General features: G+C 35.6%; 1 protein-coding gene across 1 annotated transcript in view; it reads left to right on the top strand.

Annotated features, from left to right (window-relative positions):
- The window catches only part of LOC128227369 (uncharacterized), a 38,951-nt gene that overhangs the window by 8,859 nt on the left and 3,604 nt on the right, over positions 1 to 26,488 (top strand). Inside the window, exons 10-35 of the mRNA XM_052937828.1 lie at positions 414 to 556; positions 730 to 800; positions 1,142 to 1,299; positions 1,505 to 1,671; positions 2,089 to 2,263; positions 2,498 to 2,913; positions 3,234 to 3,488; positions 4,134 to 4,462; positions 4,664 to 4,867; positions 5,007 to 5,207; positions 5,554 to 5,690; positions 7,728 to 7,887; positions 8,117 to 8,187; positions 8,333 to 8,490; positions 8,736 to 9,941; positions 12,918 to 13,012; positions 14,777 to 15,310; positions 15,584 to 15,761; positions 15,909 to 16,093; positions 16,334 to 17,025; positions 17,132 to 21,950; positions 22,145 to 22,459; positions 22,660 to 22,788; positions 23,593 to 23,737; positions 23,981 to 24,123; positions 26,202 to 26,284. Of these exons, the coding sequence (XP_052793788.1) occupies positions 414 to 556; positions 730 to 800; positions 1,142 to 1,299; positions 1,505 to 1,671; positions 2,089 to 2,263; positions 2,498 to 2,913; positions 3,234 to 3,488; positions 4,134 to 4,462; positions 4,664 to 4,867; positions 5,007 to 5,207; positions 5,554 to 5,690; positions 7,728 to 7,887; positions 8,117 to 8,187; positions 8,333 to 8,490; positions 8,736 to 9,941; positions 12,918 to 13,012; positions 14,777 to 15,310; positions 15,584 to 15,761; positions 15,909 to 16,093; positions 16,334 to 17,025; positions 17,132 to 21,950; positions 22,145 to 22,459; positions 22,660 to 22,788; positions 23,593 to 23,737; positions 23,981 to 24,123; positions 26,202 to 26,284 (11,169 nt within the window). The remainder of the gene's footprint in view (positions 1 to 413; positions 557 to 729; positions 801 to 1,141; positions 1,300 to 1,504; positions 1,672 to 2,088; positions 2,264 to 2,497; positions 2,914 to 3,233; positions 3,489 to 4,133; positions 4,463 to 4,663; positions 4,868 to 5,006; positions 5,208 to 5,553; positions 5,691 to 7,727; positions 7,888 to 8,116; positions 8,188 to 8,332; positions 8,491 to 8,735; positions 9,942 to 12,917; positions 13,013 to 14,776; positions 15,311 to 15,583; positions 15,762 to 15,908; positions 16,094 to 16,333; positions 17,026 to 17,131; positions 21,951 to 22,144; positions 22,460 to 22,659; positions 22,789 to 23,592; positions 23,738 to 23,980; positions 24,124 to 26,201; positions 26,285 to 26,488) is intronic.

The raw sequence follows: 26,488 nt of genomic DNA on the forward strand, positions 1-26,488 counted from the left end.
CAGAAATCCCTTCGATAACGTATTCATTTCTCTTCATTTTCCTATTAATCTAGAAAACTTGATCAAAGTTTTTAGGTCGAAACCTTTGTTTGTTCAACATAATTACTATTTAAAGAGAATGCAGTTTTTCAGTTAATATTAGCAGTCAATCGTTAAAGAATCTTTTAAAATGAATAATAAATAAATATCTTATTCCGTTCCAATTTATATTGCGGAAAAGAAAACTAATGAATATATGAAAAACAAATGAAAAAAACATGTTTATCTATCCATTTTCATAATTAACATTATGTTTTATCGTTATCAATTAATGTGACTTTTCTCAAACAATAGGTAATACGAAATACGTTACCAGTCACTAAATATCGCATCTTTGATGTTTATATTACAAGATTCTCTTTCCATTCCAACAGGACGTTGTTGATTCTGTAACAATTGCTCTCCCGTACGTCGCCATGAAAATAACTGACGCATTTAACTCAATTGCGCAGGCGGTTGTGAAGCTCTTCAACAACCCAATGCAAGCCATCACTAGCATGTCATCGGCCATGACTGAGTAAGTTCTATCATAAAAGTAAATATGTTATGGTGGTATTTTTCATTCGATTAAGGATTTGCAGACGTATTCTAGCAAATAAAGCATAAAGCATTGTATAAATTTTGTAATTTTATCAAACACCTGCGTCTTATAAAGTGAGACTCAGGAACTTACATATACATATATTTTAGTATTAAAATGGCGATCACAATTATGGTGGATGTTAAAACTAGATTGCTGGATGCCTGTATGTTCATGAAAGGTAGGTCAAATAATACACACCAATTTGTAATTGTACTTATTATTATTAAATGTTACATTGTTCTTATTTTAGGAAAAAATGAGCCATATGGCTAACCTACCAATATTTTTGATATGACTCATGCGGTCAAATATTCTGAAAGTTACATCAAACATGATATTTTTGTTAATTTCTTTCTCCGAAAGCTTATAAAGGTATTTTAAACGTCAAGCTATTATTGATGCTGTGAGGTAATAGATTGTTTACTCTTTACTAATGGAAGTAATATTTGCAGTATACTGATTTGGTTTTAGTTTCTTCCACACAATGTTTTAAGCATTTGAAGTATTATAATAAAATAGGAAGGGCCACTGAATGGGTATCTACGGCAAAAAGAATTCCATCGATTCTACAACGTCTGAATGAAGTTTTTAAGAAACTGACAAATACAATAAAGGACCGTGCGAATGCAATTGGGAAAGAAACGAAATCTCTAGTTAGTGACGGTGTCAATCAAGTGGTATGTATAATAAAAATGAATAAAATATTACGCTATTATTAACTACATTTATTTATTTTACATCAAGTTTATTACAGATACTAATGTTTTTATTCATTTAATATGTAACTGATTTATCAGGTTGTTTTATTTTCACATGGTAAAATAACAATATTCTCGTACATTTATATTCTTTCTAATTAAATGTACAATAATTCCTTTTCAGAAAGGGTCATTGCACGATGTTCAAAACAGCCTCCAAGCTAAATGGGATTCCGTTTTGGAGCCACTTAAACCACTGACTGACTTTGTGATACCCTTCGTAGAAATATTCAAATCCATCATGGTTGCAGTACAGTGCTTTAAAAGCGGATACCAAAATATGACAGAGACGTACGCATAAGCATTATTTTATCCCCCGTATATCCGACACTTTTGTTGTGTTTCAGCTGTAACTTACTAAATTGTTTTCGAATACTGATCAATTTTCACGGAATTAAAAATTAGCATAGGACGGTGTGTCTTGCATACCATTCCTTCTAACGCCTCAAAGGTCACACGTAGAAGTTATCGGCTTCGGCAAGAATAAATTGGGGTCATATGTCACGTTACTGCAATAACCATTTAATAAAATAGTGTATAGTTCAACAATTCAAGGAATACATGTTTCACTGCCATACATATCAATTCAGTAACATGGTTGTACACATGTAGCTAGTTAGTTTAAATTGTTTGCAATTCTTACGGCAGCATGATGTATTTAATCCTGTTCTAATATCCAATAACGACTTCTCATCTTATCAATTTTAGGATCGACACAAGCAAATCTCTTGTGCAGAAGGTGTTCGGACCGAAATTTCACCGCAAATTTCCAACAACCCGTATTAAACAATTTGACGATTGTCCTGCTGGTGTCTGGCCAACTACATCTAACGGCGCGTACGAAACTACTGGGGTCAACCTGAAACTTGGCGTGGGACAATCGGTATGGCGAATTTGTTAAAGTAAGGTCATATACTGGTAATCGTGTTAAAATAAAAACTTATGGCTTAAGGGTTTTTTCCAAATCGAATACTTGGTGGTAAACCCTATTAAGACCATCGGAATCTGATGTCAACTATCTTTACTGCCAAGTGTTGTACAGAAAACCCTTTCATAAGGCTGATCCGTATTACATTGTTATTGGTATTTACCTTGTACATTTGACACTTTTGTACAGATACAGATGCCAGTCAACGGAATATTGAAAATACTCAGAGACGAAAGAAAAGTTGTAATTCAACCAAAAGACCCTGAATTTGTTGGTTTAGAAATCGTTATTGAGAACATCGACGCTGACCCATCAAATCACGATAAAAGTGTCGATGCGGGTAAAAAGATCGGTACAGCTACAACTGCTCGTCGGTGCAAATTGCAAAAAATAGACATCAATGAAGCTCAACCTTTGACAAAAAGCGACTGGCTGCCAACCAAAGCGTCACGGTCAAAGAACTACATTCACGTATCCGTCCGTCCGGTCAAGGGAATGGATACACTTCCGGACGCTGAATACGATTACGCTGACCCTTCTCCGTATCTTGACAGACTCGTCCCTATTCCGAAATGGATACAGGACTGTAACGACCACCACTTTAGGTATTAAATCACCAACATACTACAGTCACGGTTGGTTCCTTGATCTTTTGTAAGCTTTCTTTCGAACTGTAAAGAGGACCTCAAATAGGTCGACTTTAGTTATAACATCACTAGTTTACTAAGTTTACTACAGTAACAATTTGTTTTATTACTTTTATGTTAACCTTAAAATTCTGTCATATTGTCAGAATATTTTTTTCGAAAATATTCGGAAAATAAAGTTGTTTTGTTAAAATTGAGGTTAAATCTGTTAATCAGTATTCAGTCATACTGTTATCATCACAGTTAAACTGTACATGCTGATTCTTTCTACACTTTAGCTTTCTTGGGAAGACCTTTGAAGGCGGTGAGGAAGAGGAAGGTAAAGAACAGAAGGATGACCCAATAATAAGAAATCGGGAACCAGACCCGGACAGGTTTAATAAAATGCTAGGGGACGAGGACTCGACTTACAGACCTGATGACCCGGAACTGTATGACTCTTCGTCCTTTAAGGACAGTCTGATGAAAAGTTTGAAGGAACAAAGCAAACAATTCACAGAAGTCTTTAAGACGGCGCTGTTTGGCAAGAATGGGTAATGATTTTATTTTTCAGGCGATTTTATAATGTCAAGTGCAATAAGCATTATATAAATTAAATTCAATATTAATTATATAAACTAAAGTCAAACAAATTAAACCCATTTTTGTTCATATTATCACAAGGATCCGTCAAAACAGTCTGTTATATTATGTACACGAACAAGCTTTGACATAAGCCCACAATGCTCACCGAACCCCTGTTCAAATACGCATTTTTGCTTCCATTCATTATTTTACCCCAAAATAAAATATGAACACGTTTCCATAGGAAAAATATTTCGACCAATATATAGCTTAAACAGTAGATGTATTAGCCATTGTTTTTATGCTCTTTTGGGAATCACCACATACACGTACATTTCTCTTACTAATGCAGACAATATATTTCCTTTGCAATCCATACTTCATAGGCGACACGTCAAACCGTTTATCGCCATTCTCCTTTCATCATCTCCTTTCAAACAATAACATACATTACAGCCAAAGGTGTTTTCCGTCCATTATGGTGGCCAGCATGAACACTTTAAAGACGAGCTGGAAATTGTAGTAAAAGCTTGTGTTATCATTCATAACAATATTGTCGGAATTCCCTGGTTTATTTGAAAATATAACCGTTTTGCCAATGTCGTTTCATTCAGTCCTAAAGTACCAAACTTCCTTGAGATAGTTGATGTAAACAGTAAAACGGTGGATTGGATCATAAACAAGTTGAATAAAACGTCAGAAATTTGCAAGAAGTTCATCGGCATTGTACACCAACTGGCCTTTGCGAAACAGTCTGACCCATTCGAGGCAGTCTCAACGATGACACCGTACACAATGCTTACGTACCTAAAAAATAATGATGCAGGCTTTAAGTTCGGTGGGTCAAGCGATGGTCCATCAGAAATAAGAACGCGTGGTGATACGTTGAAATTTGGCGATCCGGGCCAAATGATACTAAGCATGGCATATTTACCAGAGAAATGTAAGTAAGCTTGTAATGATAACATTTGCCTGTGAGTTCTTTAGAATCAGTCTACATATATAATTGATTTCAACGCACATATATTAATATATTAATAGAACATGTTTCTTATTCATCATCAAACAAAAATTTATGTATTTAATGCAGATACTGTATCAGCATTACCCATGTGTAGATGCAAATTACATTGTTCAATTTCAGTTTGTCCTGCATTTAGGGATAAAATTGCTAAAGGATTCGGTCATATATGTTTTGTCAATGGCGATTGCCTGGGTCTACGTTGTAATGTACCATTTTCGTCTGGTGTAAACACTACACAAATATATGCGTCATTCAGATTCAAACCTTCAGACACGGCAATCGTCTTAAAAATAATGAACAGAATATATACACTTCGAACGGAAGGTAATACACAATACCAATGTGTTTTGTGATAAAAGATGTTTTTAAAATTTGAATTATCTGTATTGACGACTTCTCTATTACGATATAAATATTGTGATCGATTAATTAGTATCTGACGTATCACACTCGTGTTGCACAGGTACCGACGTGAACAAAGATCTTCATACAAAGTTGTTTGGAATGAATCTTTTCTTTTTGGGCCATGTCCGATTAAAAGAAGGCACGGTTCACCTCACGGCCGAATTCAAACTATGTGCGGACCTCTTTGTTTCATGTCTTCCACCGGTTGAACTGTTCCTTGACATACCGTTTATCCCAAATAGCATAAGACGTAAACGAGGTATACACAGAAACGTATTATATGCTCAGTGATTGTCAATACATATGTCAAGTATATTGTGTGTTTTTTTTTCTTAAAAATAATCCTCAGATTTCAAATACATCTTTCTAATGTTTCGTTCCTCATATTATTTATAAACTAAGATAAAGATTACTATTCGTATACATGCAAATAATGAAATATACACACTAGCGATATGCTTTGAATTGATAATCCCGCGATCCTGAATCATGAACTTTTGTCTTGCAAACCAAATAAAAAAATAAAACATTTATGTATGAGATTTTGATGGTATTGGTTTCACATAGAGTTTCAAATACTATATCGAAGTGATCATACTTTTCAGCTTCTGGAGTACTGTTGGACATTGGAATTCGGCAACTTTCTTTGCCAATGTTTATGATGCAGCTCAATGAGTTTGGATCAATGAACAGGGAAGTGACACAAACAATGGAACAAGTCAGACAGACAGTCATTAATGAGGTAAGTGCCGTGCAACTGAACCTGAGGAAAATAACACACAGTGTTTGATGTTGAAATCACCATTATAAGTTATTGACATAAAACATTTTGGATGCAATTGTTAATTTTATAACAACAATGTTATAGTTATTTCTCTATGTTTTTCAAATAGACATTTAGTTGATATTGGATGTTTTGACTATTTTATCACAGCTATGAGTATTTATGGTTTTTGTGATTCATGGTAATTTGTGTTCTATAGCGTAATTGTTTAGGTTATATATGTTCATATACGTTCACTAACGTAATCATGAGTGTTGTAAATATATTTGCATTATGATATATATATATATATTTGAAATGTATTTCACAAGCCATATTTTAAGGTCATAAGTTCTAATTATTGACAACACTTGTCATCTTCTTCAACTAACCATACTGCTCGAGAAACTTTCGGCAGTTGCTATGGTATAACTGTTGCACGGGTGGTTCTAACTCTAAGAGCGTCATCGCGATATTTGTGGAAATTTTTTTAGCCACAGTCTAGAAAACACTGATAAACGAAGCATCGCGTTTCGCACGGCCATAACCTACAGATATATCTTGTGTACCTGTAAATGAGGTTCAGGGTCGCTCTGCATCCTCTGTTTCGCATAACCGTAGAGGCCCAAGGATGCTCCGGCCATTATTATAAATATATAGGAGTTGCAGTTTGAACACAAGTTGAGCCCTGTTGCAGTCGATTAAAGGTTGCTGAAAAAAGCTTTATAGTGCTCCAACTCCCAGACGTAATTTGGCTCGCTGTATATAGCTGTAAATATTGGTTCAATCTCAGTGAATTGTGTTCACTTTAAAAATAAAGTCACATACACCTTACGGCCGACCTGTTTAACACCACGAGCAGGGGGCTTGGCAGATTTACGGCATAAGCCGAGCCACAATTATTGACAAATTGTTAAGACTGATTTTAGTGACTGTGAAAGACATTTGCTATACTAATACAACCTTTTATTCATTAAATTCCAATGTGGCCGTATGGTGAGCATCTTGAAATATGTCCGCAAAATTCCATAATGCCTAGATCTGGATATCCTTTTTTAGCTTAACATTTTAAGATTTAAAATGTGTTACATAGGTTGCATTTACAACCTTTTATATATTATTGCTACGAAGCACAATGACAGCCTTAAATGCATGCAAGGTGCAAATCTGAACACACGTTTTTACATTTTTTTTATATAGTACTCGTATGTTTCACGAGGATTTAATTTTGTGTACATGAAAATACCAAACCAGAGAAGAAATTTTGTGAATGTTTGGACTTTGGACATTATTCTTTATTCTATGTATTAAATAAATTGTATTTGATTATTTTTATTTGTAAAACTGATGCGTTTGGCTTGCGTTACAACATTGACAAGACGTTTGGGTTTTCAGAATATGAGAAAGCCAATCTGGGTTAAGGACTACAGAGAGGACATAATAATACCAATGCATTTCTTTGTTTATAGATCTGGAAAAAACAGGATTGTTTAGGCAAAACGGCAAACTCATATGTTACACTATTCATATAATAGCGAATTAAAGTGCATTTAAGATTATTTTTTTTAAAAGAGTGGATATAGTGTTCATGTATTTAGTGATTGTCATGACAATTTCTCAAATGTGTGTTTTATATTTTTCTTGGCAAAGGAAACAAAATGTTATATCTAGCCCAGTACGACACAAAACTCGTGTAAAACAACAATAATTTATCAGATATTGTGCAAATGACATGACATATATGTCTTTAATTGCAACAATATATATGCAATGTGGTTTTAAGCATTTTACTTACAAGGTTATAGGAGCAGGATAAACTTAACATTTTAACGCACCAAAGTTAGGATTTAAAGAAGAAGTAAGAGATATAGAAAACCAGGATCAAATAATATTGATAGATACAAAATTGGCAAATATGTTCAAAATAGCTCGAAAAGCACTTATGCCTAGCTTTATGCTTTTCCCATTTCATCCCGACAATTTGGACTATATTGCTAACACACCTTATATTTTAAGTTGATGAAGGACCCAAAGGCTAAACTTGCAGAAGAAGCCACAGAGTTTTCCAATAAAATAGATTTCTGTATGAGCGCTAACATTCCTGTTCCTCCGTATGACTTCGAGTTCTTCAACATCAATCACATATTCATGGCAGGCTTCGTTCCATTATCACTTGGTAAAATCATGTTGAATTATCATGTTATAATTATACAGGCGTTTAAGATATATTATTGTATTAAGTTTTAACAAGATACCTTTAGAGTTTTTTTAAACTTATATGTAGCTATATAGACAAACATTATATGGTTTCTGCTGTGTTCCAATATGGTTACTGTAGACTTAACATTTCCAGTATGTTCCATATAATAACAAGTGAAATTTCGGAATATTCTTTCAATGTACAGGGTTTGGGGCAGGTGGTTCTGTTGGTATAGGGGTGAAACTCGGCTTTTGTGTTGTCAGTATGACAACTCAAGTGAGTATTTTAGTACTTTTTCAAAATCCATTAATCAATTGCATATTAATTTGAAAGTACTTCTTCTTGCCATTCACTAACTGGCATTTTAGAATGCTTGTAACTGTGACATTCCCACTCGTTTGGTGGAATTCTTTGCTTAAAGCTAACCCTGACGCCGTGGGTAGGAGGAAAAATTTGGGGTCAAGCAGCTGTTGACCTCTTTCTGATCCGCGCCGGTATTCGTCTGGTCGGCTACATTATGGAGACAAAATTTCCATTGTTGACAGAGTTGGTCTTTTCCAAGTTTCCTATTGACGTTGGGTAAATACATTGAAATCTAGTTTCAGAATTTTACAGTCGTGCTTTCATGATTGTGAATTTGGGTGTTTTTAATTATTCATACGAAAACTAAAAACATAGATGTTAAGGCTAGTAAATTTGAAAGGTGTTAATAAAATAACCAATCGATTGATCGCATATTCGTCTTTGTTTCAGTGTATAGATGTGTAGATGTACATAACTTTTAACATAAGTTTTTAAAATAATTAAAACTTTCCATGTTGTAGAGTCAAAATGGATATGATTCTTACACCATTAAGACTTGAGCTTGAGGTATTTGTAGAATCTGCTCCTTTTGGATCGAAGCCATGGACCATATTTAAGGGGACTATTTGGAAGTACGCCGTTCCTTCAATTAAAAAGAATATTTTCCATAAGAAGAAAGGAGACGATGACCCGTCTCCTCCTGATATAAAGCCTTTAACTATTAATGAACGCAGAAAACGTTCCGGTTCGAAAGGCTGCCTGGTCCAGCAGATTTACAACCGCCCGCACTATGATCCAGCGTTCAGGTTAGAAATGTACGCACAGGACGAGGTCAGTGAAACTAAACTGTTTTACGCAATTGGTACCGACAAGGGAGGAACGGACTTGCAGGACTGGACTGACATGGGAGGTAACTCTTTGATGGTTCCAGCCAAGCTCCCGGGCGGTATTCCTATATACTGGTCGGTAAAAGCTAAGAACAGCCAAGGCCTTGAAGCTATCGCACAATGTTCATTACACACCTATGACAGTACATTAAGCGACGGGAGAGTAGAACATGCTTACAAATATTCTTCCCATCCTAAAAAGATGGTCGCTTCAGTTGTAGCTTTCGATGACAGTCCGCTGAAGGAAATACATTACAAAGCAATCGGATTTAGTCCGGGAAAGTATGGTTCCCAGTTTGTTGGGTGGGAAAAGTTACGCCTTGACCATTCATCACCGAGAAAAGGCATTTCAGGTCAGCTGAAGTATTTCACTTATCCCAGGGAGGGAAAGCTCGTTGCCAACATTCTGAAAACAACGAATGTACGGACACCAGAGCTATGTGCCCATGCTTGCCTATCGTACGGATACAACTGCATTTCATTTGATTATGAATATCATTCGGAAACATGTGACATGCATGATGTCGTTGAAGGGGCAAATGTTTATTTGAGGATCAGCGGCACTTACAGCAACTATGAACGTCTAGGTATTGGGTACCACGTGACGCTAGAGTACGATAACCTACCATTGTCACATGGTTCGCAGTATTTCGTTAATGTTCAAGTTAACAACGTTCTGAACTACCAAGCCTTCATACTTGGCGAGGGAACCTTAATAGATTTTACTCCACCAGAACCAGGTCTGGTCTTGAATAACAAGACTGACTACTTAAAAGCGGACCGGTGCAAAGCATCTGTAGCACAGCGCTGCAACGAAGTGACATGGAAAGTAAACCACAGGTACTTATATTATTTTATTCCATTAAACATACTCGTCTGCTTGAAAATTATTAGTTATTTTAGTGTAACCGTTTTACGTTAAAAACAATTGGGTGAAAAAACGGGACGTTCGCGGTCATTCTGATTTCGACACGGTTTAACGATGAGGTTCCCAGGAATTAAACACTGAAATCATAAACATTTCATTTATCTAAAAAAAATCTCAAATTCTTTAGATGGACCAGCGTCACAATGTGTGTTTTCTAAATAAAAGCATCGTTTCACAAGATGTGTTTGTATAAATCTTGGTCATATTGCATGTGTACCATTTAATGAAGCTTTCTTCCTTGTTATATCATATTTTTATTTGCATTATTTCTGCTTTGTAATTGTTTGATGGTTGAATTATGTTTTTAATCCGTCCGCAGTAACATGCTCGTGTATTTTTATCTACATAAGCCATTTTAACTTCAATCACTCGACTGGCACTTTAAATTGTATACATGCTATTATAATATGTATATATCTGCGACTTACAATTGGATATCCGTCGGTAGAACACATGTCGTCCATCCCTTGGAAATACAGGCTGATATGTTGTCCACCTTCTTTGCTTTGTAATATACTTTAAATCACTACCGATACCTTCAACCTATCAACTCTGTATTTAAGCTTATAAATGAACACAATTTCTGTTTTACTATTTTTTTCACATACCTAATTCATGTTTGTTTCAAACAATACCAACATCCTTCGTAATAGTCCAATACAACTTTCTAATGAAAATAGGTCAAAGAGCCAACATTCAACAAGTCCACTACACTTACAATTCTACCACGGAAGATTGATAGCCCTAATAAAGGTTGGCACTATTTAAATATGCAAACTAGCCATAAGGTAACCTGTGTACAATTTACCCATTGTTAAACAATTGCAGGCTGAGCAATTTGACATAAGTTGGAATCATAAATTTAAAACTATAAACGTCTTTACCCATTATCAAACAGCACTAGCATTTATTAATAGAAAAAAGAAAATATTATAATATTTTATAAAATTATAAGGTAGAAAACATACCAAAAATATTCAACTTATCACTAGTTCCGTGGGTAAAACATTTTTTCTCTATTCATAAAGTCAATTTCACAGACAACATAAATAACCCGACACCACAGGCTAGACTTCCAATTATAACAGACTATATTACAAAACAGCACAACACAAATAAGGAACACGGCAACAAATATACATGTAATTTGCAAATAATTGTGTTCTAGTTGAACTCTGTGTAAATGAAGTCACGCCGCATGGTGTCGCTTGCCCAATGTAAAACCATCAGGAAGCTGTTTTTCTTAATAAATGCAACACCACGAATAGAAAAGATCATAGAACTCCTCTGAAACAAAACTAAAACAAAGCATTTTATAACAAAAATTGGAACTGTCTGTTTAAAATAACTATATGTTATTTCGGATTACATTATCCTATATGGAAAACACAACAGCAAATAAAATTAATTCCATCATTGTTTAACAAAATTAGATTATATCCTACAATATAAAACGAGTGGATGGGTGGGTCCCAACATAATTCAAAACACGTTTAACGCTTCCGATACAAAAAGCATCGAATGGCGAAACCACGCCGCCCATTTACTTATATACCACTGCACGTACTTCCCCTGCATTCCCGCCCATATTTCTACGCCAGACGACAAATAACTTAAGCTGACGACAAATCGTCTACTTTGAAAAAGGTAAAAACTATATTTAGAACATGGACAACAATTATCGGGAAATGTAAATTGTAGTCACTGGTGTGTACTTTTAAGGTATCAGGTAACTAATAGTTCCCTTAAAATAAAATAGCCGTTGCTTGAAGGCGTTGCCAATATGTGTTCCTTCTTCCCGAAGTTTGAAAACTCCAGTCTTTTGCTGGATAATTTAAGCTTGCATTCATAAGCAAATGTTCATCTTTGCTCAACTACCGGCTTAGCAAATCGCAATTTTAATTAGCGCTAACAATACTAATAATAATTTAATATTAGCTTTCTTGTTGCATGATTGGTTTATCATGTGATGTTATCAATGTATTGTTAAGAGGTCAAAATATCTATGAAGTTTGTAAAAGGCCCAGTGGGCTTGTGGTAAAGGCGTCAGTTTTCTATGTTTTTCTTGACGATACCAAATATCACCCCACAAATTAAAACCAAAATACTTTTACAATATCACTGTATTTCTTCTGTAATTATGATATAAACACATTGTGATAAAATAAGTTTTCCAACAATTTTTCGTCCAAAAACATGAGCGCGTACATTTAATAGCAATGATTAGAACATTTTTTTTCAATTTAAATGAATTTTGATTTTATAAGCTGTTAACAAGGCAAATGAATCTTAAATCCTAAATATTTACTTACAGTGATTGTTGTTTGATGGCTGTCCTCATCGAGAACATTTATTTATAGCGTTGTTAAAATAAGTAAACCATTCAAGAAAGGCTTATACAAAACCATTTTGATGCTCCACGAGTATCGTGCTGCTTCATAAATGTGTTCGAACACTCATCTCCTATCCGTAACACAAAAGTTTGTGTTCGTGCAATTCTTTATTTTTAGTAGTGTGTTTTATCTTTCTTGTTCTTTATTGTTCACATTTGCGCGCAAACCATAATGAGGTCGCCATTTCGCTATCCAGATGTGACGTTAGCACATTTTCGTACTCAAGCGATTTCAAGCGTGGGTAGTTTCGTTCATTATTTAGGCTCCGCCCACTTGGCAAAACGTGTTGTAGGCTCCGACCACAAGTCACTACGTATTTTTATCATGTGTCATTGTGTAAAGGAAAACGTTAAACCAATATGAAATCAGTAAGTTATAACAATTAAAATTTTCAGAATTACCATAAAATGCATGACTTCTTGGACTTGTTAGATAACCCTAGCGTGTTCACTTTGAGGTGAAACTGAACTGTGAAAATGTTTTGTTCTATTCCAGAACTATCATTGACGGTCCTGGATCCAGAACAGTGTTTAACGGACACGAGCCACTCAAAGATGATCTATATACCCTTACAAATCACTACGTAACAGGTGAATTATATAAACCCTTACCTATCCCTACGTAACAGGTAAGATGTATACCCAGAACAATCACTAGGTTACAGTTAAGATATAAACCCTTAACAATTACCATGATGCAGGTAAGATATATACCTAATTACTATATTACATGTGAGTTATGTGCCCTTACCAATTACTACGTCGAAGGGAAACTTTGTACGACCAAACCCCCAGCAGAGCTAGTGCTTTCTCAAGGTTGTAAGCGGACTGTGCACGAGAACTTTGAGTAATACCACTAGCCAATACATTGCATTTAGAAAGGCCATGATAATAATTTAATGTTTATCTTTTGGAAGCGTATTTCAAGTTATCTATTTATAAATCTGTATTGATTTAGTTATTAATGCATTTATTTGCATACTATTATATGCAATACACTAATCGTCGTATAAGTCAGATACAGTTACTCGTTTTCCTTTTACAGACGTAAGAAGCAGTTTCGCTAGGACGAACACCAATTTTATCCTCGGCTTCGCCACGACAGAATTGGTGTTCGTCCTAGCGAAACGCTTTACTACGTCTGTAAGAAGACACTTTAGATGAAAAACTCGTACTGTATCTATAACATATATCCTTACCAATCACTGTGTAGCTGGTAAGCTATATACTTTGGTAAACCATTTCGTCGCAGGTAATCTATATAACCTTACTAATGACTGCGTACCAGCACAACTATATCCTCTTACCAATCACTACGTCGCATTCAAAATAATTACCCTTCCCGATCACTTCGTAGCAAGTTGGCTATTTACCCTGACCAATCACTACATTGCATGTTAGTTTTATACCTTTACAATTACTTAATTTTTGCAAGTAAGATATATATCCTTACCAATCACTATGCTGCAGGTAATCAAACAAACAAAAAAACATGTATTTTCAACCAATATAGCCCAACTTAGGTTAATCTCAGTAAAATTATAGTTACCATATCGGCGCCTTAACCAATCGGCCAGTTAAAACGTGGAAGGGAGTCCAGCCGACACCTACTTGAATCTCATGATATTGTTTTCGCCTTACTTTCTCTTCAGCTATTAAACTAGTTTCTATCATTACTATTATATTTTCATAAGCGTGACTTATTGCATAATTTAAACATACAATATGGACAACGGACAGAATTTTCGAAATACATACTTTGTTAATTTATCCCGTATCACACAGTAGACAGCAAACGCGGATTTACTTTCGCAAAACTACGATACAGAAATAGGACATGTGTCGTAATATACATTTTTTTTCTATTAAACATGTCATATTTAAAGGTATGAAATAAAAGAAATACAACGTCAGTATATTGATATGGTGAATTTAATCACTCGTATAGTTGCTTGCGTAGAGAAACATCGCACTTGACCTTCGGTGTGTTGCGATATTGGTTTGATGCAAACGACTGAACAGGATATAACTTCATCGATTCTTTTCAAGTTTTATTTGAAAATCAAGGCATTCTATATACATGAGTGGATCATGAAACAAAGCGATTGTTTAAAACGCATAATTTTAGAATAAATCAACCGAATTACATAGACGTTCTATTATCTTTGCATCGGTGATGGTACAAGTAGAACACTATATTTTCTGTCTAAAAGTACATGTACGCGTTTGTTACTACACATATATTTAAGTTATCATGACATTGGTAAAAATACAGTATTATTGAAACAGAATTAGTATAGAGTTAAAATTATTCAGCATGTTTTCATGTTTATTTATTAGTTTTATTCGTTTCAGCTAACTGGAATGGCTTTCATGATGATGAAAGTGGTATTTGGGGATATACATGGGCTGTAGGAAGAAACACCTGTAGTGCAGATTTGATTCAATTTAATGATCCGTATGCTCATCTGACGAACAAAAAGTTCTGGACAGATTCAGCGTTTCAGAAGGGCGTACATCTTTCCGATGGCATATACTATGTCACTCTTCAAGCCCTTAACGGTGCAGACTTGGGTGGATCGTTAGTTACAACAGTTTGTCATTCTACTCCTTTCGTCGTCGACACTACACCGCCAGTGTTCAACAAAGTTACAGACATTATATATGATGAAGACTTTGACTTGATTGCAATCTATTACAATGCTACCGATGAACTAAGTAAAACAGCCCACGCCGAGTTCGGCCTTGGGAAAACAAAGTATGATGTTCAACTGAAGGCTTACGGTCTGCATGCACCTATGGAACGAGAGGACCCGTTTGTTGCAGTGGAGGATTTAGGATTGCAAGAGGGCGTTCTTGCTTGGATCAGGATCAGAGTCACAAATAATGGTATGTTTAGAGCGACAACTTATTCCAAGTTATTTAGCGATCAAGACCCAGTAAAGGTATGTAATGTTGACCTCACACAGCTCAAAAGGGATCTGATGCTCATCCTTATCCGCTAACAGCTGACTTCATAAACAAATTAAAATAAATAAGTAAAAATTAAAATCAATCAACATAACTGTTTATCAATCATACCTGATGGCAATCCCTATTATCAGAAAATTCTATTTCTGTTTATGCATATACAAACTTCAGAATCATGCATTTTCATTCAAGTTGAATTGTTCACTGGAGGTCATGGCAAGGAACCAATTTTAATTGACAAGTCACCGCCAATACCTGGTCATATTATGGACGGGGATCATTTTCGCAGGGACAGACAGTTTCAAGCAGATAACGACACAATCTGTGCACAGTGGATTGATTTTTACGACCCAGAGTCTGGTATTGACAGGTACCTTACACAAAATATTTACCAGTCATGAAAAAAACCACTTTAATAATGTGTATTTTAAACTAAAAATACCATTCTAATCATTGCTTCAGGATTAGAATATTGCATATATTGTATCCATTTATGACAGTATATATTGCAAACCAGGTTTGTATGGGGTGTGGGCACATCACCACAGAAGGATGACGTTGTAATATTTCACAATCTCACACGTTACGACAAGTCCAGTTGTTACCTGGCCTATTTACAACACAACCACACGTATTACTCCACAGTGTTAGCTTACAACAATGCTCTGAATTCAAAAGCATCTAACAGCTCTTCAGATGGAGGTATACGCGTATGATTCATATATGATGCATATATTAATTCATTAAAAAATCTCGATATAAAATAGGTTCAGAGATGTAAAAGATCTTTTACAGTTTTAGAGAACATATTAATATACACTGTTTTGGAAAACAATAACACAAGATAATCAGCAAAATCCCTGTTCGAAAACAAAACGACAAATAACTGGGATGTGCCTGAAATATCAGAGCTACAAAATTCATATTAATTATTTCTAACAGTACTCGTTGACATAACACCGCCAATAGCAGGGACAGTCGCGGATGGCAGAAAAGGATACCCAGAGCAGGAATACAGTTCAGAAACGGTGTCGAAATATGCAAAATGGCATGGTTTTTATGATCCTGAAAGTGGTATACAAAACTACAGGTTAGACGTGTTTATAAACAATGAACACAAAAAAACGTTTGAAACTGCGACTGAAGAGCAATTTGAAGACCATACTATTTCAATGGAACACAGAGACAAAGTAAACTTTAAAGTTCACGGAGTGAATGGTGCTGAGCTGGAGGTAGATGCAGATAGCGATGGTTTCCTAGTTGACCTTACCCCACCCATTATGACAGAAATTTCGAATCTCGACAATGGGCAAATTTACCAAAGTGATAATTCGAAACTTAGTTTGACGTGGAATTACCAAGACGAGGAATCTGGCATTGAACTATACAGGGTCACTATATTCGAGAGTAAATATGGCTTAAAACAAAAATACTGGCCAGAAGAGAAGAAGTACAATGAAACAAAACCAGCATCGGCCTTTGATGGACGAATGCACGTGCTTCTAGGTAACCTTTCGTTAGAAGATGGGTCGAAGTATTCATTGCAGGTCTCTGCTTTAAATGGTGCGAAATTATCAACTTCTCACGAGACAAACGGATGTATCATCGATACAACTTTTCCCGAACAGCCAAATGTAAGTGTAATGTAATTACACATCGAAGTTTCTAATTACATTTAAAAGTTTGCTTGATGGATTTTGGGTTAGTATCTGAATGTATTTATTCAATTTATGTTCACAGGTTCATATCGGTTTACCTAAAGATGACGAAGATCTTGATGACGAAGGTAACATTGTTCACAGTGATCAGAACGGAATCCGCGCAAGCTGGAGCAGTCGTGACCCACAAAGTGGTATTCAGAGGTATTTTGTTGCGGTAGGGATAGAGTCGTCCTCGGAATCACTTTTACAGTTTACCGATTTTGGAGGGCAGACAACTGCATATATCAACAACATATTCTTCCATCCCTCCTTTACAAATGGTACATCACCAATCCTCTACAAAGTTTCTGTAAAAGCTATGAATAGGGCTGGTTTGACATCTGCACCTGGGGAGTCGAAACCCATATTCATGCATAAAGCAAATGTTCCTGGCATTGTTTTTGATGGAAGAGATCTGTACAACGATGAGGCATTTACAATCGATCACACGTCAATTGCCGCGTCTTTCTACGGATTTGGAAGTGAAGAATGCGATATAATTGGCTACGACTGGGCTATAGGAACGACAGAGTTTGGAACGGACGTACTATCATACACTGATTATGGTTTAGTTATGAATAACAAAACCCACGGACAGTGCCAGATTCATACCGAACTGTTTGAAGACCTCACATATTACATTTCTGTACGCGCAGTTTTAGGATGTCACAAAGAATATGTTGTATCATGCTCAGACGGAATAACATTAGATCGTATTGCCCCAGCTATAACATTTGAAGCTAACAATGAAACGGCGGTAACGTGTATCAAAAATATGATATATCAATCATCAACAAACTCTCTTGGCATCACTGGCATCACAACGGATAAAAATGGCATTTTTTCAGTGGAGTGGAGTCTTGGGACAGTTTCTGCCCTTGATGACAAACATCCATTTACTGGCGATTTATCTGCACTTACAAGTGTTGCAGCACTCGTTCCCGGCGAGGCAGTGTTTTTAACGGCACACGCTGTTGATAATGCTGGAAACGAAAATGTGGCATCGTCTATGGCGATTATTGCTGATATTACATCTCCAGAAATTAAGAATTTTGACTGCACGTATTATATCTCCACCCGTAAAAGCTTAGTAACCTGCAACTGGCTTACAGTGATTGAGGAGGAAAGTTTAATAAATCATATTGAACTATCAATGGGTTCCAACATCTCAAACAGTGACATACTTGACAGTTACGTTATTCATAGAAGCGCTTACAGCTTCACAAAAGATTTGTTTCATCAAATTAACCAAATGCCAAGTATGAACTATATTAATATTTTGATAACTGTCAGCAATGTTGTTGGACTTAAGAAATCATATGGCTGGAAGGTGATTGTTGACAGAACGCCACCTACAGTGGAAAGCCTTGACGTGGTTACAAGCACGATTCCAGGTGTCATAAATGATCATCATCAGCAATGCCAGCTACCAAGTGGTTATGTTGAAGTCAAACTGAACAAAGTTGAAGACAAAGAAACAGATATCGATGAAAAAAGATATGAACTTGCTATCGGAAGCTCAGCTTATGGGACGGATTTTCTAGTATTTACGCCAATCGAGAAATCGTCAAGTTCTCTTTTTTTCATGGACGGTTTCTTTTTGCCAGCTGGTGTGACTTTCTATGCAACATTGAGAATATATAACATCGCAGGACTGAAAACGGAGGTTTCGTCCAAAAGTGTTGTTGTAAGTCAAACACCATACCTCTCAGTCCAGGACGGAGATCAATACGAGGACATTGACTACCAATCATTGCCAAATTTAATACAAGGCACTTGGAAATATTCAGACAACTGTCCTATTTTAGATGCAAAATGGTCAGTAGAAAACATAGCTGGAAAAGTTTTGTTCGACTTTATTCCCATACCCAATTCTGATAGAGTGTTCTATAACGATGAGGTTCGATTAGAAAATGGTATTAAGTATATTGTAACCGTCCAAACAATAGACGCACTAGGAAGAAAAAGAAAGGCTCAATCTGATGGAGTTTCAATACGAATACAACCTCCATACCCGGGATCAGTCCGAGATGGTTTGGATTTGGATTTGAACTATCAATTTAGTACATCAGATCTTTCTTCGAACTGGGATTACTTTGGTGATGGCTCTAACGATCCTACACAAAGCATTACGCGATATGAAATAGCCATAGGAAACGACAGGCGATATTCTAAGACACGTTCCAATGTCCATTACTTTGTAAATGTTGGTCTGAATACTGCTTATACTTTCACAAACCTCAACTTGACTTCAAAATTGATAAGATATTACATCACTGTTCGTGGATTTAGCCAAGCCGGGGGATTTGTAGAAGGATACAGTAATGGAATACGTGTTGGATTTGACGATGACATTATCCCAGGAATTGTTTCAGTTAATAAATACCAATATTCTACAAATAAAATGGCAGTTTCATATTATGGATTTCAGTCTGACATTGCAATTATTGACTACAAAGTGGCAATTAGCAGTCATGGTGAAATCATAACAAATGATACGATAAAGTGCATTGCGATCACGAGGAACACATCCATGTACGATGTCAGCAGTTTGCAAAGTTACGGTTTGAATGAATATGTGGAAATTGATGAGCTACAATTAGTTCATGGTGGTTCGTACTTTGTATCAGTCGTGGCTGAGGACGAAGCAGGAATGTGCATTGTAGTCAAAGGCGGTCCGGTCTTTATTGACGGAACTCCACCGCAAAAAGGACAGTTGTATATTAATGGAATTAATCCCACAATGATTGTCTACCTTAGACTTCATTCTGAAATGCATATTGAATGGACCGGATTTGTGGATATCGACTCAGGTATTCGTTCTGCACATGTACGATTGTTTGAATGTGATCAATGCTTTAACACTACTATTTCAAGCGAATCATGCTACCTGATAGATGAAAGTTTTGTTTTCAACGACACAAAGGCCGCCTTTTATGAGCTTGATTTGTATTTTGAAAAGGCATATTACATTGGTTTGGAGGTCACAAATAAAGCTAATATAAGCACCACATCCCAGAGTTCAACAATCTTGATTGATGAATCGCCACCGCTTTTAGGCGAAGTAAAAATAACAGAGGATTGGAAAAGCGAAGCAACATTCCAGCATTCAAGATCAACATTATCAGGGTTTGTCCCTATTGCTATGACTGAGGAGGATTTTCAGTGTAAAAATCAGTTTCAATACTTTCCCGTTATTGGGTCGGACAAAGTGACAAATATACTTGATGAATTTAGCGACGACTTTTTAGTTATCAATGCCACCGGTGCGTATTTGGGTATTGGTTACAGTTCAGATCTCTTAAATATGACGAAAACTGGTATTTTATCAGAAAAGATCTCTCTACAAAATGGAAATTACACATTCAGTGTTAGAGCGGCTATTGGAGATCAAATTATTACAACTATTGCTGTGATAACCGACCCGGTCGCAATATCATATGAAGTTACAGAAAAACCTGTAGAGGTCTTTTTTAACTTTAGTGCTTTCGAGAACATTACCGGACTGTTAGCATATAATTCTACTGACAGTGGAGATATAAATACAACTACGGCTTCTTTACCAAGATCGTTTAAACCAAATAATAATAATAATACTGGTGAAGGAACGGCTAATTTTGAGGCAGAAGAATACGGCTTTGGAGTACACATTCTTGGATACATGATAGGTGATAACGAATACTATCACCATGTGTTTTGGGCTAAAAACAAATTTGAAACAGTAAACCGATGGTTTCAAACGACAAAGACACGAGATCAAATTCATGAGTATGTAATAAACGTCAAAAAAATGTCTAAATACCTAACAGATACCGTAGATCTGTCATTGATTGTAGACGGCGAGGAAAAGGAAACGCTATCTGGTTTCAACTTTTATGGAGATGTGAACCTTGCAGCGCTTACTTGGAATGAAGACAACTATATGCCACCATTAGATATATACAAACCATTTTATTCCGATGCCGTCATTAGAGCAATAAATGTTCCAGATAATCGGGACAAGCTGTGCCGCTATGGAAGAGCTTTCTATGACGGACAAAGCGGAATCAAAGAGTTGTGGATTGGCGTGTCTGATAATGTCAAAGAGATGGGCAATATTCTTCCTCTGTCTTTATATAAGAAATTCTGCTTTTCTTGCATTAAACCTTGTGATAAAATCTGCAAAGAAAACTGTGCCGATGAAATTCTCTCAAATGGTTTTAATCTTGTTGCAGTCGAAGTTAACGGATTAGACATGGACGCAATCAATATGAATTCTACATGTGTGAATATTTCGAGTGAGGAACAGTGCAACAGTACATCTTATTACATCAACGCAAAGCTAGTCAACTTTGCAGGGGAAGAAACAACTGCTTTTTCAAATGCAATACAAATTGACACAACGCCGCCACAATGCTTTTATGTTGAATGTACTGACCCAAATTATAATGTAGACCAACCGACAAAGTATCTAGGTTCCAGTTCAGCAATTGGGGCTTTTTGGAACTGTACAGAAAAGGAAAGTCTCATTGTTAGGCATAAAGTCGAAATTGTAGATATTACTAATGGCGACATTGTTATGAATAGCACTGATGTCGGGCTTAAAACCAGAGTACGATTCGATCTTGCAAACGATACATTTGAAGATGGCAGTGATTACGAGGTCTTAGTTACTGTTATAAATAGTGCTGGGCTTACGTTGAAGACTTCATGCAAAGTCCAAGTTAATCTTTATCCGCCAGATGTGTCCGCCGTCGTTTCAGAACCTTTGTACACGGATTGGACGACACATTCAGAGATGGAGATGCCATACTGGACTGATTCCCAAACCAACATCGGTATACAATGGTCTGGAGGGACATCGGATACAGAGTTTTACGGTTCGAACGAGTTGTTAATACTATTATGATATTGTGTATGTATTTGAATACTACATAACTAACGTATAGATATTATTATTATTTCATTCCGAATATGTCTGAAAACTTTAACTTAAACCTGTGTCACCATGTTCAAGCTAAATGCTTCGACAAAAGGAAAAGATAACGTAGTACTTAAATTTTGTCTTACACAGAATGGCAGATCGGAACAAAACCGGACGGATCAGATTTATTTCCATCGTCCAAAGTTGGTATTAACTCTACAGGATCATCCGCGATCGTTCATGGAAAAGTGCACTACAACAGCAAGTACATCAACAAAACTGTGTCCGAATATCGCAACATTACCAATATGACGCAGGAACAAATTCAAAACCTTACCTCGGCCAGTGAAAAGGAGAAGTCCTTCTTCAACATGGAACCAGGAAGATGCCTATATCAGTCTCTGTACGCGCGGGGATATTCACATCTCAGCAGTAAAATAAATGAGAGTATTGTTTGTGTCAAACGTAGGTGTTCTTCTTCATTTGTCGTTTTATCCGTCACCATACATATGCTTTGTATATACTTAGATCGATATTAAAAGTGTTGTTTTCATTTCTTTTGATGCAATTTTGTAATAATACGTTATGAACTACAACTACTAGCTAGCGATGTGTTAACCTATCAAGATGTATGTATACTATTCTGGTCTATACTATTTTAACAGGACCCGGTGATGTATATTTAAACGGAGCTAAAGACAAATTGGTTATTAGGGCGCACAAGATGAAGTCATCTACATCTTGGGACACATCTGACCCAACTACATCCCCGGAGATTACTGTTGACGCAAGCTGTAAGTATCAGTTCATTTCTAACTGAGTAATCTTATATCAATTTGTATTGTTTAAAGTTTTTATTTATAATTTCTCTAAATTGACGCACACAAAATATCTACAAATAAAGAAATGATAGCAAAACCTAACCAAACAAAAAACCTCAGCCCTGTCAAAGTTTATGCGTGTGCACTGTTCATAAAGACCCTTCTGTGTTAGAATTATGTTAGTGTCTTGTATATGTATGATCGCTCGTATACACTAAAAAAAGTTATCTGTTATTCATTCCAATTTATATTAGAAATGCCTGTGCAACTTAAACATTTCTAGATGGTATAGTTAAACTCATAGGAGAATTAGAAATCATATGATTAAACGCTCTCTAGAGGATGCTTGATCTTGCATTACAAAATTAACATATTCAAAGCATGGTCCTGATGAAAGGTAAACTTCTTTTTAAACATATATTTTAAATTTGTTTATTTTGGTGGTTAAACCCTAGCTTATCGAAATATCTTTTCTCTTTAGATGTAACCAGATCACGTTTCAAACATGTTTTGGGCAAAACAAAATGTTTTTCAGACAGAGAAAAAATTCTAATATATTAACGAATATATGTCAAAGCAAACATTTCATAAAAACGAAATCTATATTTATTATAGCGGGTAATAAATCGGTTAATTTGTTTAAACATATGATAAAAATCTTTCAGTATGGTAAGGAAAGTTGTTAGGTGCATGTAATATCATTATTTCTTTATTTGCCACTGCATGATCTGTTTGTGCAGGATAAGTCAATGTAAGTTTCTGCTTCCACCATTGTAGTAACTGGAGGCGGCCTGACAGTGGGAACAATCACGCAGTCGGACCAGGATGAAGTATACGGCAGCGCGGCCACTTCGGAGTACAAGCCCTACATTTCTAACATTCAAACCACTCTACAGCAAACATCGAGACTCTTGCAGAAACGGTCAGCTCCCTAACCAATAATAAAATATTTATATCATGATTCATTTATCTTAAGATTGATGGTTTGAAAAGATTATTTTTCCAATAATGTAAATGACTCTGAGCCTTTGATTTAAGAAATCATACGACGACATTGTTTATCATGCTAGTTATGTTCAAATGTCTTGATTTAAGTAGAAGTGAAAAATGCGTTCTAGTTCATTATTACATTACGTTACATCATGCGTTTAATTATTTATTACAGAATACAGCGTCTTTGCAACGTAACGTTCTTCCTGACGCCGTCACCCGTAGCCAAAGTTACAGATGTCACCATCAATACGATAGTGCCAGTGGGATGTGAAAAAGACTTTTACTATCAACCGGCCCTTGTATACTGGGACAAAAGTAAGACATTTTCCATCTGTACATCATTTTCTTTAACGTTGGTTTTGAGATTTAAATGCGTGACTCCTGTAATTTGAAACTTATGTATTATTACAAAATGTAAAAAACAACAACATCGATGGGCACTAAAAATGCGCAGTTAAAAGTGCAATCTGGCAGTTAACTTTTATTGGTTTTGTCACGTGATATTTAAACATTCATTATTGATGGTAAATTTGATATTCCTAAAACTCATTTGGAAGGCTATTGTGGATTTGGGAAGGAGTAAACCTCGCCGTTATACAATGCTTAAATAAACCTGTAAATGCTTATTCCTTATTCAAATAGTTGTATGAAAGCACATATTTTGACGTTCTGTAAACCGTCGAGTTTGTTGTGTAAGCACGTTAGCCATCGGGACCGCTTATCATTTAGGACGTCATTTCAGGTTTCGTTGGTTAAATGTATCAAGAGTGCGTTTAAATGTCGAATTAATTCATCTAAGCATATGTTAAACGGAACGTTTCGATAGGACGCTTTTCTGACGACCAGGTCGCAATATCACAAAATACTTAAGGTATCCGATGGAAAAAATGAGCTTGTATTTTGTATCGGGCCATTGGCGATAATATTTAAGGAATGAATTGAGTGGTTGATGTCATTATCGGGTATATGGACGCAGTTGGACTTGTTCAAGTAAGCGTGTAGGTTTATTTATGAATCCTTTAGATTACTTCTTTCTCACCATTCTGTAAAAAGAACGACCAAACCGTAACCGGAAACAGTTTATCATGTCACGTCATGATAACGCGAGAAACATTTAGTCACCTCATAGTGAATACGTTCAATACGTTGCATTCATCGAAAAAAAAACCAAAATAGCCGAAAAACCGTTCATTAAAGGAATTAAAGTTGAAGTGTTACTATTGAATGTGAACGTTCGGTGAACCCACATAATTCTGGCATCATGTGCAAGATAACTGGTTCTAATTTATTTAATGATTGACCATTATAGTTATATTGCTGTACATTTCAATTAAAATTCGACTTTGTATAATAATTCACACAGCTAAAAAGCATTGTCTGTAATACATTTTTCATAAATGTTTATATATACGTGTATGTTTTAATTTAGTTCAAAACCTTTTAAATGAAGACAAAAATAGCATGGGGTCACCAAGAGTTCAAAAAATAACTTTCTTGTACATCGGTTACCTAAAAGTGACACTCTTATTCAAAATCAATACATACACATGATTATTAACAAACATAAATAGTGAATGGTACATATTTAACTACTTGCTAAATGATGCATTTATGGAAAATATTAATAACTGATTACAAGATTGTAACAATTTATTTAATAGCAGAAAGCGCAAAAAAATTAAATGATAGGTGAATGCTAAATAATTTACTGTTGTCTACTATAGTCTAACAAGGTAGAAATAACGTGTTGTATGCGTATTTCCTTCTAATTAAACTCGGTTTCCATCTTTTTCAACCTTTGTTTTCAACATATGTTTATCCTTTTGGGAATATTAAAACAATATTATTAATTATGGTTAATCTAGTTTGGGAGTAAGAGTGCATCTTTAAGTTTTGACAGAATTGATCATGATATGTTAAACTTGGATTTAATGTAAAAGAAAATAAATTCTCAATCCTTAAATGTTATTGGTATTGGTATTTTAGCATACTTTGGCGCTCTTTTTACAGTGTGTTCTTTTTCTTCAGAATATTGAAGATTGTATAACATAATCTATGATATAGTAATAAGGGTAAAAGTATACATAAGGAATAATTCTTTGCTGTTCATTCTAAAAAAATAATATAATAGGTGAAAATGTAGCTTAGTGCTCCTTTTTATTAAAAGATTAAAATATGTTATTTCACAACGAAGAAATTACATAATTATTCTCATCACAGTCGTGCAACCGTAGATGTATGATGCACAACTACGGTGCTGTGGACTGCAACCGAAGGCACATGGTAACTGGCCATGAATCGGATCGGGACATTTGTGAATGGTCCGAGTTATTGAGTTCTTATTGGTAAACATCATGTTGTTTTTTTTACTTTAATTTCCACTCATCTTTTAGATGAAGAGCAATGGGTCCATATCGATGAAGGATGCAATGAGTACCTGTCGGCAAACGTTAATTTGTCACGGTATAATTCAACAGTGAGTATAAAAATAATCAATGTCGTAATTATTACATTCAAGCAGATGCAAAAAGACAATGATTTTATAGTAAATAAGCACATTATATGTACACCTTATTTTTTGCAAAATTAAAATCGCGTTAAAATTGAAACAATATTGCCCATCTCTAATGACTGACTACATAACAAATACCGCTTATTTTATTGATATTGCGTTTAGTTG

The sequence above is a fragment of the Mya arenaria genome, chromosome 3 (genome assembly GCF_026914265.1).
Source record: "Mya arenaria isolate MELC-2E11 chromosome 3, ASM2691426v1".
NCBI lineage: Eukaryota > Metazoa > Mollusca > Bivalvia > Myida > Myidae > Mya > Mya arenaria.